The sequence below is a fragment of the Zingiber officinale genome, chromosome 2B, assembly GCF_018446385.1.
Source record: "Zingiber officinale cultivar Zhangliang chromosome 2B, Zo_v1.1, whole genome shotgun sequence".
Taxonomy (NCBI): Eukaryota; Viridiplantae; Streptophyta; class Magnoliopsida; order Zingiberales; family Zingiberaceae; genus Zingiber; species Zingiber officinale.
The window spans coordinates 77,320,766-77,337,813 of NC_055989.1; the positions used below are offsets into that span (position 1 = coordinate 77,320,766).

General features: G+C 44.3%; 1 protein-coding gene across 1 annotated transcript; it reads right to left on the reverse strand.

Annotated features, from left to right (window-relative positions):
• Window positions 1-2,589: 2,589 nt before the first annotated feature.
• On the reverse strand, window positions 2,590-3,041 carry LOC122048366. The gene is made up of 2 exons (XM_042609938.1): window positions 2,990-3,041; window positions 2,590-2,933 (listed from the first exon to the last, which is right to left on the reverse strand). The coding sequence occupies exons 1-2, from the start codon at window positions 3,039-3,041 to the stop codon at window positions 2,590-2,592; spliced, it is 396 nt and encodes a 131-aa protein (XP_042465872.1).
• Window positions 3,042-17,048: the final 14,007 nt, after the last annotated feature.

The following is a 17,048-nucleotide window of genomic DNA, read 5'->3' on the forward strand; positions in this document are numbered from 1 at the left end:
CAACTTGTGCTCAGCTACCTCCGGTCTGACTCCGGGTAATTCTTCAGTGGACCAGGCGAAGACATCCCTATTACGAGTCAGACAGTGAACCAATTCCTCTTTGAGCTCCGGAGGTAAGTTGCTCGCCACACGGTGAGGCTTTCTGGGCATTCAAGGTAGAGTTGAACTTCTTCCCAGGGGATAGGTTCTTCGGCCAAAGGCAAGGGTTCTTCTTGGATAGCATGTACAGCCCCATCCTGAGTTCTCTGGGCTTTGCGAGCTTCTACCTTGACCATGTCAATGTAACACCTCCGAGAGACTCGCTGTTCGCCCCTAACTTCTCCAACTTGATCACCAACCGAGAACTTGATCTTCTGATGAAATGTAGAAACGACTGCCCTGAATTCATGCAAGGTCAGTCGGCCCAAAATGACATTGTAAGAGGAGGACGAGTCCACTACAAGGAAAGTGCTCCTCTTGGTTCTGACCAATGGTTTGCTTCCCAAGGATATAGCTAATTTGATCTGGCCCATGAGTCTTACTTCATTGCTAGTGAAACCATATAGGGAGGTAGCCACTGGCGTCGATCTGCATTTCTTCGAAAGCTGACCGAAATAACACATTTACCAAGCTGCCCGTATCCACAAAGACTCTAGCCACACGACTGTTGATTATGATGGCCTTGATGATGAGAGCGTCATCATGGGACAGCTCCAGTTCTTCCAGGTCTGGTGGTCCAAAACTAATGACTGGGTCAGCAGCTTACTCCCGGCTACACCCCACAGCATGAATCTCTAACTGGCGCTCATGGGATTTACGCGCCCGGCCTGAATCCCCATCAGTGGGACCTCCGGAGATCATGCCTATATCTCTTATTGCTGCGCTGCCCCAATTTTTTACCTCACGAGCTCCTTCTGGTTCTCCGACGCACCCTAGTGGTTGCATGCTCGGTCCCTCTTGCTCAATTCGGGGTCGGCCAACCTGCCCTATAGCATTGCGCCGCTCCTCCATCATTCGCTGAACTTGAGGGGCCAACTCCGGTGGTGGTAAACCCATCTCAGCAGCTCACCGGGCATCCCGGGCGAATTGGTAGCAGTCATTGGTGGCGTGCGTGTGGGATCGGTGGTACGTGCAATAGCGTGGTCCCCAGGGTCCAGGTTGGGGGACCTACACTGCAGCTACCCCGTGGCACCGGTCGGTTATCCTGACCGGGGTGGAAAGTGTTGGATCGAGAAACGCTAGAGGGGGGTGAATAGCGCTCGTGACTATTTCGTTCGTTTTTTAAAAATCGAGTTTAAAGCAGCGAAAAATAACAGCACACAAAGACCCAAGTAGTTTTACTTGGTTCGAAGCCTTAGACGACTCCTACTTCAAGGTCCTCGCTCGTTGAGCGATTACTGTGGGCAATTCACTATTTCGCGCAAAGAGATTACAAGTATATGTTACAATAAGTGCAATAACAATAAAAATATACCGACGACAATAATGGGAATCTCAGAGCTTCGGGTCGTCGATGACTTGCAACAACACTTCAGGGCGTCTTTTGAGCAATACGTTGATGAAAGATTGCATTAGAACTTATAGCTCAAGTTGCTGCCCGAAGACCCCTTTTATACAGTGCTGGAGGCACCTCCAGTGTTATCCAAGGCACCTCCAACGAGCCGATTCAGCCGCGTAGATTAGCGCAGACTTCTTCTGTGCTTATCCTGCTCAAGGCACCTTAAAGACAGTCCAAGGCGCCTCCAGATCCAACCAAGGCGCCTTCAGCTCCTCTTCGCGGACTCCTATCTGGCTTGCACCCAAGGCGCCTCCAAGCCCCATGGAGGTGCCTCAGACACTGTTGCATCCGAGGTCAAATGTGCTTCTTTGTTCCTGCAAAATGTGTTAGTCCTAAACACAAAACCCTGCAAAACAAAGTTAGCACAGACATATTATAAGTGATATAATTGACAGTCATCGGACTGTCCGGGTCTGACTTCTAATTTTCAACCAGAAACCCTAGGTCGACCCGATGCCTACTGTTCCTTTTACGGGAAAAGCGTCATCACCTACTCCACTCAAGAGATTTACTTGTTGCCAGTGCGATCCTCCAGATCGACTGGACTTTTGCTTAGCGTTCGAAGCTTCTAGACTTTCTGCTGGACTACCGCTTCCCGGCTCGTCCAGTTTTCCACCTGGTTCACGACACCAGGACTTTCCACCTAGGGTTACCCCCCCTAGGACTTTTGCCTGAAGCTCTCGACCCGCCAAGACTTTCCGCATAGGGTTACCACCCCCTATGACCTAGGGTTACCACCCCCTATGACCTAGGGTTACCACCCCCTAGGGTTTTCCACCTGCCCAACCGCAGCTAGAACTTTTGCCTAAGTACACTTAGGACTTTTCCTACAAGCTCATTCATACACATTAGATAACAATTAAACTTAACTTTGAATCCTTTTGCCATTATCAAAACTTGAGTTCGATCGTCAGATGCTTCCCGCACCAACAGAAAGTGGGTCGAGCATCCCGAGCACGTGGGAGAGGCTGAGTAGGCGGTAGACGTACTCTTCTCTCTAGCCGATTTATAGCGGAAGGTGGCTTGTCTGCCTTCTTTCGCGCCGCCTGCGCTTACTCCACATTGATATAGCTGGCCGTCTTCTCCAGCATCTCATCGAAATTCTTTACGGGATTCCTAATGAGATCCCTGAAGAATTCTCCTTCAGTCAACTCATGGGAGAAGACGCTCATGAGTATTTCGGATGTAGCTAAAGGAACATCTTGAGCCACCTGATTGAAGCGCTTAATATAGTTTTTCAATGGCTCCGCAGATCCCTGCTTAAGGGAAAACAAGCAATGATCTGTCTTTTGATATTTCCTGCTACTGGCAAAGTGGCGCAGGAAGACATTCTTAAAATCAGCAAAACAGGTGATGGACTCATGGGGTAGTCCATTGAACCATTTTTGGGCAGAACCTGATAAAGTATTCAGAAACATGTGACATTTAACAGCATCGCTATATTGATGTAACAGGGCTGCGTTCCTGAATTTGCGAAGATGATCTTCAGGATCCTTACTACCATCGTATTCCCCTATAGCAGGGGGGTGATACCCTTTAGGCAACTTTTCTTCTAAGATTTTGGAAGAAAAGGGTATTTTCTCTTCCTGCTCAGATCGGTGTTCCTCGCGGGGAATGATAGATTTCCCTTTTTGGAGTCCCTAGGTAAAGAACTCTCGGCCACCGAAACTTGTGGCTGCTCTTTGCGGCTATAACACCCAGGGTCTGGCTGATAGTACCCCTCGCCTGGCTCTCTGTAAAAGGCAGGTGGAAATTCCAACAGTTGTTTTCGCTTAGGGCCCCGGTCCGAGGCGTGAGCAGGTTCTTTAGAGACATCCGGTAGCTTTTTTGGTCAGGAATCAGTTGTTTGTTGTTGCTTTTCTGAGGCTGTAAAATACCGAAAATAGGAGAATATTAATAAGGGAATTTTTCAGAATTTTTGAAAATTTTTCGAGAATTTTTTGGAACTCGTATGGACAAGTTAACGGGGATAAAATTTGGGTTCCCAAAAAGGCCTATTTAGGCTACCCATTTAAGTGAGGAATTGTTTATTTTATAAATTCTTTTTTCTTATTTCTTTTCCTTTATTTTCTCTCTTCCTCGCCGTTTCCTTCTCTTCGCCCGCGCCTGCTCACCCGAACCCTAACCGCCGGCCACGGCGATTTTTCTTCCTCCCCTTCCACTTCTTCTTTTTCCCGAGATACCGCCGGCCATAGGAGCCCTAGCGCCGACCTTCTGCCCGCGACGCCGGTCTCTCCTCTGTGCCCTAGCCTTGATTCACTGCCGACCTCTCCTCTACCCGCCGCCACTTTGCCCTAGCCGGAAGCCGAAGGCCACGGTTCCATCTCTCTCCAGCGGCCATTTTGTTGTTGTCCTTGCTATGCCCTAGCGCCGGCAGCCGACCACAGTGCCCTAGCCTTCCTTCTGCCGCAGCCGCCACAGGGAGCAGTGACGCCGCCTTTCCTCTTCTTCCTGTCCAAGCGCCGGTGACGTGCAAGCACAACCGAGCAAAGCCTTCACATTTCTCTAGCGCCATCCTCCTTCCCTCTGTGCTGCCGAGCCGACTCTCACAGCCTACTTTCGTGCCCTAGTTGGGTGTACTGCCGCCGCTGCTCCTTCGCCCTATTGTCGGCCAGCCGAACCCTAGATCGTTGCTTGCTCACCTGGGCCCTAGTTCCCTACTGCTGAAGCCTCTAACCCGTGCCCTAGCAGTGAAGTCACTTGTTCTAATTCCAGTAGCAACCATCTCTTGTAGTTGGATCATGTGCTAATTGTTTTTGGTTTCTGGCAGCAAGGTTTTCAATTGTATCAATTGGAAATTCTTCGACCTTGGATTTAAAAGTGATACATCCAGATTTAGGTGAGTTTAGAGGTGATTCCATTCTACATTGAATTTCATTAATAGTAATGGATAGTACCAGTTGATTAGTTGATATTAGATTGATAAATGTATTTGTTGTATTCCATTTGGATAAGTTAATTGATGATCCAATTGAGGTTTATAAATTGAGTTTGTATTTAAGTTAGATTTCAGGGATTCGATTTAGCTAATTAATTTGTATATAATTAGCTAAACCTGTATGTCGTATTGATACAGGACTTTAACGTGAGACGAGTATCTCGGAGTCGGAATTGGACCTTTCTTTTATCGGAGGCGGGTACTTTTGACTTATTGTCTTTGATATGCTTAGTAATGAAATTAACATGTTGCATTAATTGTGTTTCTTATTTGTTCGGTTAATCACTGCCCAATACATGTTATCTGTTGGATTGGTTGTTTGTTTGCATCTCGTATTGATCTCGTACCTGATTTTTCATGCTCATGGGTAGTGATATAACCATGTTTCACATGTTCAGGACCTAGGTTTGATACCTTATTGATCAGTATATCTTGATATGATTTATTCATTATGGTGCCCATTGTTATATGTCCAGAGGTTGGTTTAGTATTTTACCATGCTTAGTGACATGCACCATTTGCATGATCGCATGTTGTGCGATAGATTGCTCCATTATTGTTGAGCACATTGCCAGTTTCATCACTGTTCGGTGCTCCGTTGTGACGCTCATGGGTAGCGTAACACAGCATGGTAGCAAGTCAGTTTGGCTCTTCCGGTGCTCCGTTGGTCCGCTCATGGGTAGTGTGACGCAGCGTGTAGCACGTTAGAGATCCCTCCCCGTCATAGCGTACCGGGAGATGAGAGCATTGCGCTCCCCCATTTATGATTTGGGGTAGGAGTACGTGTGTACTCCGACAGCATCCCGTCCACTCGGTCACTCATCAGGGGTAGTGATGCAGAGTGCACGGTTGTCACAGCTCTACCCACTCGGTCCCACTTTTATTATGAGTTGGCTGACTGGCGTCAGGGGTGACCATGACATTGGCATCATATGCATGATGCATTTATTGTTTGTGATTGTGTTTGCTGCATTTATATGCTGCATATTGTTTGGATACCTATGTTTGACATGCATACAGGTCTTCTATACCTTTCGGACTGTTTGTCCTTATACCGGGTCCTGGTTAGTACAGATTCTCTCCTGTCTACTTCGGTTTGCATTTGTCTTTATTTTTATCAGGAGACTGTACGCATGATTAGTGCTAGGTGTTATTTCTTTACTTTGCATATCAATTGTACCTGCTGAGTGTTGGACTCACCCCGCCTCCATTGTTGATATTTTTAGGTTGATGCTGTCAGGAGAGAGTTCCAGTTGCTGGTCCCTGCAGACCTCGAGGATATGATTGGTTTTCTTTTGGTTTCTTTTCTGTTCTAGACTATTTTGAACTTGTTATGTTTTGGATTATTTTACTTATGGACATTGTATGGATTTTATTATGTCGATGGATTTGGATTTGGATTTATTCTACTACATGCCTGCTGGGACGGCAGAAGAGGTGAGTTCATCGGATTTGAGCTTTACGAGTGTAGTGGAGTAGGGTTGATTTCGAGTCAGGGTATTATCTTTCTGTTTACTTGTTATATAAACTGCGTGGAATGTGTGGTTGTATTTTTATTGTTTTTATTATTCCATCCACCTGTGGCTGAGGTATGTGAGGATGTAGAAAAGTTTCAGATTGTCCACCGTACAGGGGAGATGCTGCCGAAATTTTCTCGGACAGGGACTCCTCTGGGGCGTGACAGAGGCAGCCCTCTTCTTTGCCTCCTTGAAGAGCTCGTATTCTCCGGCAGTCATGGTCATGTTGATTCGTCCCAAGTCCTCCATTGTCACGTTCCGGAACAGGCTGTAGTGTTCCCATAGACGGCGCCAAATTTGATCTCGTCCGAAATCTGAGTCGAATGAAGGCGGGCCTTGACGTACTGTAAGTTGACGGAAAGTCACCGAGGAGTCTGATCTACCTGGCACCCCCTCGGAAAGGTTAGCACGGGCGGATGACGAAGGAAGATGACCAAGATGATGACAATACGGCTCTGCGCACACTCAGACGAGCCCACGAGTCGTTAGAGACCAGAAACCAGGGAAAAAGTCCCCGGGTCAGACCCTCCGACGCTCAAGTCAGGTACTTTTTTCCCAGAAATCACAGAGAAAGGACGAAAAGTAAAGACTAGTGAGAAATGACGAGTGAGCGTACCTGCATAAGGGACAAAACATCCTCTTTTATACTGCAACGGATGTTTCTGGGGCCTGGCGAGTGTCAGGGAATGTCGGCTGTCAGACTTTGTCCGACGGTAAATGCCACGCGACATCTTCTCATAGGCTGGCGACGGAACCAAAGGGGTAATCAGCCCTGACTGTTAGTATATTCCCTGACACGCTGATTATTCTCTGATAGACAGTTACGATTTCCTGGCTTGCTTGTTTGTCATGTAGTGCCTAGAACCTAGGTCTGTATTCCGAGATCTGTATTCCGACCTGTTTCTGTCCGCTGTTATCCATAATTTATGCTTCCCGACTTGTGCGCCAGGTCTGTTTCCCGACTCGCATCTATCTGCTGCTATTCATGGCTTGTACATCCCGACTTGTATGCCCGGTCTGTATCCCGACCTGCTTTGCACTGCTACTATCCATGGCTTGCACGTTCCGACCTGTACGCCCGGTCTGTATCCCGACCTGCTTCGCTCTGCTGCTATCCATGGCTTGTACGTTCCGACCTGTACGCCCGGTCTATATCCCGACCTGCTTCGCTCCGCTGCTATCCATGGCTTGTACGTTCCGACCTGTACGCCCGGTCTGTATCCCGACTTGCTTTGCTCCGCTACAATCCATGGCTTGTACGTTCCGACCTGTACGCCCGATCTGTATCCCGACCTGATTCGCTCCGCTGCTATCCGTGGCTTGTACGTTCCGATCTGTACGCTCGGTCTGTATCCCGACCTTCTGTGTTTCGCCCGAGGCCTTTCCTTCTACGCCTTTATCCTGCCTGTGGACCCACTCCTTAGCTGTACCTAGCCTGTGGGTCCAGTTTTTAGCTGTATACGGCCTGCGGGTCCCTTTCTTGATTGCTATCGAGGCTGGGTCAGGTCCAACTTGTAATCCTATCCTTTGACTGCCCCGTCAACTGAGACTTTGACTATAGTCACGCAAGCTTGACTTCTGACCTCCACGTAAGCTTGACTTCTGACCAGCCACGGAGGCTGGACTTCTGACCTCCATGTAAACTTGACTTCTGACCTCTTTATAGTCTTGATTCCTAACTACATCATCCTATCAACCCCATGATAATGCACCGTATCAATCATAAATAATACAATTCTGTAGGAGAGAATAACTTCTTCCTTATTATCCTCCGCATGCAATAGAAAAGAACTCTGCAATTGTACTTCGACCAAGTAATCCAATCCTAAATAGACTATGTTCTCAATGATTTAAATCTGAAGCTTTTAGGAATCAAGATCCTTAATTAAATTGCCCTTGCGCACACCGATTCTCCACAGCGCCGACCGCGCCGGCGCCACCTCCGCCTTTGTCTGGCGCGTCGGCATCTGCCACCCCTCCTGACTATCATGTATTGTACTGTATATAATATTGTGTTGCTTCCACGGTCTCTACGTGTGTATCTACGTGTGTGTATATATATTGGAGGAGAAGAACGTAGCGTAAGGGTTTCAGGGCAGGCTAAAAGCATATGCCATTAAAATCTATGTCAGTCCCTATTATATTGGGGCTATATATATATATATATATATCAAATATAAATATTAATTTATATCTATATAAATCAAATATAAATATTAATTTAAAAGCATACGAATTTGGATATTAAATATTTAAAATTATAGCTTAAATAAATTTTAGTAGAGATTTATTTTCATCAGTAATTTTAATTTTTTTACTAGTTAGTTAAAAATTTTAATTTTTTTATAGATTAAATCTGGATCATTTTTTATTTTTTACTCGTGTTGGATTTAATTGATAATTTGAATTTTTTACTATTAAAATTAAATTTGGTTGGTAATTTTTTTTATTTTTTAATTAAAATTTAATTAGTAATTTTAAATTTTTTACTGTTAAAAATTTAATTTATTAATCAAAATTAAATTTTGTTAATAAATTATAAATATTTATTGATTATACTTAATTAATATTTTTTTTATAAAAATACTTTTCAAAGTTAAAAGCATATTTAATATTGTAGTATTATTTCTTTCTTAAATTTTATTTTTCTTTAATTTTTTTAATAATTCACATTCTAGCTAAATATTTTTGACTAAATAAATTTTATTAATAATTTATCAAAGTTAAAATTGATAAAAAGGCGGTTTAGTTCATGAAGCTCCCATCAATACGGAATTTCCAGGAAGAGTATATTATAAGTAGTGACTATATCTAGTACTCAAGCTTATTTCCTCTAGATCACACAATAATTTTATCGCTTTGTGAGACTTTCCTTCCTCTAAGTTAAAAATGATTGATATTTTTTAAAAAAATTATAATTAAAATATATATTAATAATATTACAATAATTTATTACTTGTTTATAAATTAGTTAATATAAAATATTTTTTATTTTTTAGGTTTGACATAAGATAAAGTTATTGATACGTGGCCTAGTAGGTCACTGCTTCCAATTATATAAATAATCATTGGCAATATATGAAATTGTCCTTTTAAATTTTACTAATAAAATTAAATGTCGATGCCCCAGGGACATAGTTGAGTTGACTAATATGGGATAGATATTGTTATTATAATGGAAAAAGTGTCGAATCTCGGCAAAGCCAAGAAAAATGCTCTCCCCACAGTGACCAATTGTAGCTTCCCGATTTATCTCCTTACAGCTAGTCGTAGGATCGGTTGTGTTGGGTTGTTAGGGTGGCAAATTCTACCTTTTACTATAACTAATAAAATTAAATATTTTTAATAATATTTATTTTAAAAAATATTAAAAAAATTTCCACCTAAGGCCTAAAGAATAGTTGAGACGACTATGAGGGGTTGTGTAAATGTGTTAGATTTTCTTAGAGGACACATGTAAAAGTTGGATTTTTTTTGTAAGGAGTAATGTCATGCTATCCGACTCCTTATGTACTGATCTCGTCCGGAAGTTGAGTCGGATGAGATGGACTAATGAGGAGAGTAGAAGAGTTAACTGTGAGAGAATTGGGATTTAGGGCCTGAAAATATGCCATAGGCTTTTGGCCTTGGAGTGGAAAGTGGATGTAACGCCCCGCCTTCTACTGACTAGGCTGTAAGGCCGGGGGTTACATTATGCTAAACTATTCTAGAGATATCACTGAATATTAAGGTGCGGAAAAGCTGAACTAATTAAAACTCTCTGCTATTTGCTGTAAAATCTGGAATTTATATTCAGGATACACCTCTGAAGTTGTACATATGCTAAAGAAGGAAACTTAACTTTCTATTCGATCAAAAAACTGAAATTAGACACTTCTGGCTGAAATCAGACATTCCAATCGATCGGCTGATCGATTGGAGTTGTCTGATCGATTCACTGATCAATTCAACGTGCTACTGTGCACGGAGGTCAATTCTGGATCGATCGACTGATTGATCCAGCTTGGCCAATCGATCCAATGATCGATTCAGAGGCTCTCTGTTCGCGGGATTAAATTCCCCGATCGATCGGCTGATCGATCCATGTCCAATCGATCAGCTGATCGATTCAACAACTTACTGTTCGCGGCAGATCACTTCCCAATCGATCGACTGATCGATTGGGGACCCTCCAATCGATCGGCTGATCGATTGGATCTCTGATTTCTACTGCATTTCAGTAATTTCATGTACAACACGAATGTATCAACCACTAACTATTTGAAATATTACTAAGCATGACATAATTCATAATTTACTTACTAACCTCAAGGTAACTAGAAGTCTAGGCATAACCTAGTGCATACTCTCACAATTCATAACATTTAGACATTCAAAAGGTGCAGAAAATAACTATAAGGAGTTCTAATCCTTTAACTTGCTGGTATCCAAGGTCTTTATTCCAAGTTCCTTCTCACACACATCTTGTAGCATTGCCCTCCAACCTCCGCTAATCCATCTTCCCTTTACCTTTATCTGCAGTATAAGGAAAGTGAAACTATAAGCTTGGGAGCTTAGTAAGAACCATCTAACTCACAAAACATGCATTCGAAGAAATCATGATTTCAAAAAGATACTATTTGAAATTCATGCTGATGATCATGCTGAAAATGCTAAAACATGGCAATTAAAGACTGAACATAAAGCTATTCATTGTATCAACAAGCAAACTAAACCAATACATAAGCTAAGCTATTTGTTATATCAATAATAAAACTAAACTGAAGCTAAGCTGTATTCACATCTCTGGTTTGTGAAGTTTGAAAACTATTTTCATAAATAGGTAAACATAATAATCATGCTGTTGTTAGGCCCGACAACTGTACTTGCTATGCGCGCATCCCTAACTAGGCCCGAGGTAGCAAGTCCAGAATCTAGTAGGGGTACTAGGTTATCTAAACCTAGGGATGACTATGAGAGCCCAATCCAAGGACAACTGAGAGTCCAGTACAGTGCCACTGATAAAAGTAAAATACTGTTCATAAACTGATTTATTATTTTGCTCTTACTAGGTTATCTGAATCTAGAAATAGGTTATCTGAACCTAGAGGCGACTATGGGAGCCCACCCATTGGACCGTAGTCCCATATAAACTGCAGCAAGACTAAGTATATTATTTAAAGTGCATCTAAGGTACTTAACTGAACTATTAAAACGCCTACGGTAGCATATAACTGTTTTAGGCATTTTATCGAGCACCTGGTGTGCTCTAACTCTGCATATGGCTGCACTAAGAACATAAAAGCGAACCAAGAACCTAAAAGCATACAACTAGCTACTTATACTGTAGGTGAGGGGTTACTGACATCCTGCGCTAGTTTTTCTTACAATCCAATCGCTAGGTTTCCGGAGAAGAAGATCTCCTCGGCGATCCTCTTTCGTCTAAGCATTCTTCTCGCGGAGAGGAACGTCCTCGTATCGGAGACATCGCCGGAAGGTGCTCCTACGACCCTAGGGATGGAACCCTAGGTTTTTCCTTGGGCTTGTGCGCCGAGAGGATGAGGAAGAGGGAGGGGCATCGGTGAGGGTTTGAGGGATAGAGAAATTCTCGATCAAAAATAATAATTCGCCACTTAAATTCCCTATTTATATTAAGTAATTAATTCGACCCAACTCAATCATAAATATAATTCCTCTCCTCTTCTTTCAGCACACCCCTGCTGGGGCCCCATGGTTACTAAGTCATCTTATATGTCATAGAGTCCATAGGTCACGAGTTCAATTCCCGCTTAGGCTGTTTTACGTTTTTATTTAATTTTGCTACTTCTGCTACTCCAAAAATTCCATAAAAATATTCTAAAATTCCAGAAAAATAATAGAATATTTCTAAAATTTATTTGAGAATTTTCAGGCATTACAATCCCCCATACCTTATAAAAAGTTCGTCCTCAAACTTAGAATAACTCTGGGTACTTCTGTCTCATACTAGCTTCTATCTGCCAAGTTGCCTCTTCTGTTGTGTGATTTTGACAAATGACTTTTACTAATGGTACTTCCTTGTTCCGCAATTTCTTAACTGCTCGGTCTATTATCTGAATAGGCCGACTGTCATAGCTGAGATCTTCGCGGACTTATACCGATTGGGCTCAATCACCTGGGTGGCATCTGGGATATGCTTCTTCAGCATTAAGACGTGAAATACGTTATGGACAGCTGACATCTCCTGGGGTAGCTCTAGCTCATATGCTACCTTGCCAACTCTTCTAGTGATAATGTATGGTCCCACATATTTGGGACTCAATTTGCCCTTCTTCCCAAATCACATTACTCCCTTCATGGGAGCCACTCGGAGAAATACTGTATCCCCAACTGAAAACTCTAAGGGTCAGCGCTGTGTATCAGCATAGCTTTTCTGGCGGCTCTGAGCTATCTCTATCCTCTGGCGAATCTGCTGTATAGCTGCTGTGGTATCTGCTACTATATCTGTCTGAAGTTCTAGTTCTTTCTGTTCACCACTTTCATACCAGCAGATTGGAGATCTACACCTCCGCCCGTAGAGAGCCTCGTAGGGTGCCATGCCGATGGTGGCCTGATAGCTATTGTTGTATGCAAATTCTGCTAAACACAGATATTTGCACCAACTCCCCTTGAAGTCTAGGGCACATGCTCGGAGCATATCTTTGAGTACCTGATTTACTCGCTCCGTCTCGACATCTGTCTGAGGATGGAAAGTTGTGCTAAACTTTAACTTGGTGCCCAATGCTGACTGTACACACTCCCAGAAGTGTGACGTGAATCTACTGTCTCTGTCTGAAATAATGGTCCGTGGGACTCCATGCAGTCTGACAATCTCCTTGAGATACAACTGAGCTAGCTGCTCCATGGAGTAGGATATCCTGATAGCTAAGAAGTGGGCTGATTTAGTCAATCTGTCGACTATTACCCAGATGGTATCAAAACCATTCGTGGTTTTGGGTAGTGCCACTATGAAATCCATAGAAATATCCTCCCACTTCCATTCTGGAATCTGAATAGGCTGCAGAACTCCTCCTGGTCTCTGGTATTCTGCCTTGACCCTCTGACAAGTCAGGCAGGTACTGACATATCTAGCAATGTCTCTTTTCATCCCAGGCCACCAAAAACGTCTCTTTAAGTCTTGGTACATCTTGGTGGAACTAGGATGCATCGCATAAGGAGTCCTGTGAGCCTCGTCTAAAATCTTCCTCCGTAGTTCCTCCTGATCCGGAACGCATAGTCTGTCACCAAAATACAGTACCCCACTATCAGATACTCTGAACTCTCCACTTTCTGATTCTGCCAACCCTTGCTTGATTTTCTGAATTTCAGGGTCCTGATCCTGAGCTGTCTGGATGTCACCAAGCAAGGTAGATGCTAAGGTCATAGTAGAGAGCTGCCCAACTATCAGTTCGAGACCGAAATCTGTAATCTCCTTCTGTAGGGGCGGTAACATGGCTGCTAGGGATAGTAAGGTAGCACTGGACTTCCTGCTAAGTGCATCTGCCACCTTATTGGCCTTTCCTGGGTGGTAGAGGATGTCTATGTCATAGTCTTTGACCAGCTCGAGCCATCTGCGCTGTCGCATATTCAGATCCTTCTGAGTGAAGAAGTACTTCAGACTCTGATGATCTGTATACACTCTGCACTGAGCTCCATATAAGTAATGTCTCCAAATTTTGAGAGCAAAGACAACTGCTGCAAGCTCAAGGTCATGAGTAGGGTAGTTCCTCTCATAGTCCTTGAGTTGTCTGGAGGCATAGGCGACCACCTTGCCATTTTGCATCAGTACTGCTCCTAGTCCCAATTTAGAGGCATCACTGTAAATGTCAAAGTTGTCTGTGTTCTCTGGCAGATTTAGAATGGGAGCACTGGTCAATCTTCTTTTTAGCTCGTTGAAACTGTTCTCACAGTCCTCTGTCCACTGAAATTTTCTGTTCTTCCTGGTGAGAGCTGTCAGTGGGGAGGCTAACCTGGAGAAATCCTCTACAAATTTTCTGTCATAACCTGCTAGTCCCAGAAAGCTTCTGATTTCACTGGCGTTCTTAGGTCTTTTCCAGTTACTCACAGCCTCTATCTTACTGGGGTCTACCATGACACCATCCTTGGAGATGATGTGACCCAAAAAGGATACCTGATCGAGCCAGAATTCACATTTCGTGAACTTGGCGTACAGCTGGTTTTGCTGAAGGGTCTGTAGTACTATCTTCAGGTGCTCTGCGTGTTCTTCCTGAGTTCTAGAATAGATAAGAATGTCATCGATGAATATGATAATAAAGTTATCTAAGTATTCTTTGAATACCCTGTTCATAAGGTCCATGAAAGTAGCTGGAGCATTCGTCACGCCAAAGGGCATGACTACGAACTCATAATGTCCGTATCTGGTCCTGAAAGCTGTCTTGGGTATGTCACCTTCTTTAACTTTCACCTGGTGATATCCCGATCTAAGGTCTATTTTAGAGAACACTGCTGCTCCCTTTAGCTGATCAAACAGGTCATCTATCCGGGGAAGAGGATACATGTTCTTAATCGTGACTTGGTTTAGTGCCCGATAGTCTATACACAGGCGCATGCTCCCGTCCTTCTTCTTCATGAACAATATAGGCGCTCCCCATGGTGAGTGACTAGGGTGTATGAATCCCTTGTCGAGCAGCTCCTGTAGTTGCTCCTAAAGTTCCTTTAGTTCTGCTGGAGCCATGCGGTATGGTGCTTTGGAGATGGGATTTGTACCGGGAACGAGTTCTATCTCAAATTCAATCTCCCTGTCTGGTGCTAGACCTGGTAACTCCTCTGGGAAGACTGTTGGGTAGTCACATACAACTCGGACCTCTTCTAGCTTTTGGTCCTTGTCCTGACTGGTATTGACTACATGTGCTAGGAACCCTGTACATCCTGAATCAAGTAGTTTCTGTGCTTTCAAAGCCGAGAGAAACTTCTTGGTCTTTCTCTTTGGTTCTCCGATGTATCCAAAATGCACTCCTACTTCGGGTTGGAATACAACTTTTTGTTTACGACACTCTATGGAGGCACCGTACTTGATCAGAAAATCCATTCCCAAGATGACATCATAGTTCGTCATATCTAGCACTATCAGATCACCAAAAAGCTCTTTGTCTGCTATAATGACTGACACTGCTCGGAGCCAGTGCGTGGACGCCATAATTTCTCCTGAAGGTAGTGTTGTCAAAAACTGACCACTGAGTACATTTGGAGGTATTGCTAACTTTTCGGCGAATGTCCTGGATATATAAGAATGGGTTGCCCCAGTATCGAATAAGACAGTTGCACTTTACTGTAAAATACTGATTTGACCTGTAACAACTGTCGAGGCATTCGCTACGTCCTCTCTAGTGAGTGAGTAGATCCTCGCGTTCGTTGTGGCTGAGGGGGCTTCTAGTTTGCCTTGGCTGATGCGTGGACCATATAAAGCATCTTGCATCTAGTGCGACTGTGCTGGTTTGCCTCCGTACTGAATCGGCTGTGGTGAGGAAAAGCTGGTCTTGTTCGGGCATTGCTTAGCCATATGCCCTTCCTGGCCACATTCGAAGCATCCTCGTGTGCCCTTGCGACAAACTCCGGGGTGGAATTTCCCACAAGTAGAACACTTGGGATAGCTAGGCTGTTTACTAGCTGACCCTCCTTTTGGGTAACTCCCTGGTTTACGTTTGTTACCAGAGTTCCCTTTCCAGTTAGAGCTGTGGCCTTGGTGTTTCTGAGTGCCTGAGCCTCCTTGGCTTTTGGACTCTGAGAAGGCTTGCTTCTGCTGCTTGATGCTGTTCTGGTAGTGCTCGGTGATCAGAGCACTACTTACTAGTTTTTCAATGGTTTGCGGCCTATGAACGCCGCTGGCCACGTTCATTGTTATTTTCGGCCTTAGCATCTTGAGCATCAACCGGATTCGTTCTCTTTTAGTGTTGACTAGTTCGGGGCATAGACGAGCCAGTCTGTTGAATTTCTTTACGGCCTCATCAATTGAAAGGTTGCCCTGACGAAATTCAGTGAACTTGTCGTAGTGGCGGTTTGTGACCCGCATGTGAAAGAACTCCTCAAAGAATTCTCGCTCGAAGTCAGCCCATGTCATCTGGTTCACTCGGCACTTCGCTCTAATCCTCTCCCACCACATACGTGCGTCTTCTGTCAGGCAGAAGGAGGCGCATTTCACCTTTTCATACTCTGGCCAGTCCAGAAGCTCCATCGTACTCTCTAGTGTTTTGAACCAGGCTTGGGCGTCCCATGGTTCACTGGTGCCTGAGAAGTTCTCTAGCTTGATTTTCTGCCACTGGATTAGATAGGCTGTTGGTGCAGTGAGCACCAGATGATCGAACCTGAGTTTTGATTATGGCAAAGGGTTCAAAGTTAAGCTGTGGTGTTATCTAACAAGGTTCATGGAGCTTGCAGGAAAGTCCTAAGTGATATTTAGGCAAAAGTCCTAGCTGCGGCTAGGCAGGTGAAAACCCTAGGGGGTGGTAACCCTAGGTCTTAGGGGGTGGTAACCCTAAGTGGAGGAAAATCCTAAGGGGAGGATAACCTTAGGTCCTAGGGGGTGGTAACCCTAGGTGGAGGAAAACCCTAAGGGGCGGCAACCTTAGGTCCTAGGGGGTGGTAATCCTAGGTGGAGGAAAATCCTAAGGGGGGGGGGGGGGGGGGAACCTTATGTCCTAGGGGGGGGTAACCCTAGGTGGAGAAAAACCCTAGGGGGCGGTAACCCTAGGTCCTAGGGGGTGGTAACCCTAGGCGAAAAGTCCAGTCGGTCTGGAGGACCGGACTGGCATCAGGTAAATCTCTTGAGTGGAGTAGCTGAGGACGTGTTCCCCGTAGATGGAACAGTAGGCGTCGGGTCGACCTAGGGTTTCCGGTCGGAAACCCGAAGTCAGACTCGGACAGTCTGATGACTGTCAAACTTCATATTTATCATATTCATATTGTTGTTTTGTGCTAACTTTGTGTTGCAGGGTATTTTTGGTAATTAACATATCTTGCAGGGACCAAAGTGTAAATTTGGCCTCAGATGAACAGTACCAAGGCGCCTCCATGGAGCTAGGAGGCGCCTCAAGTGCAAAAC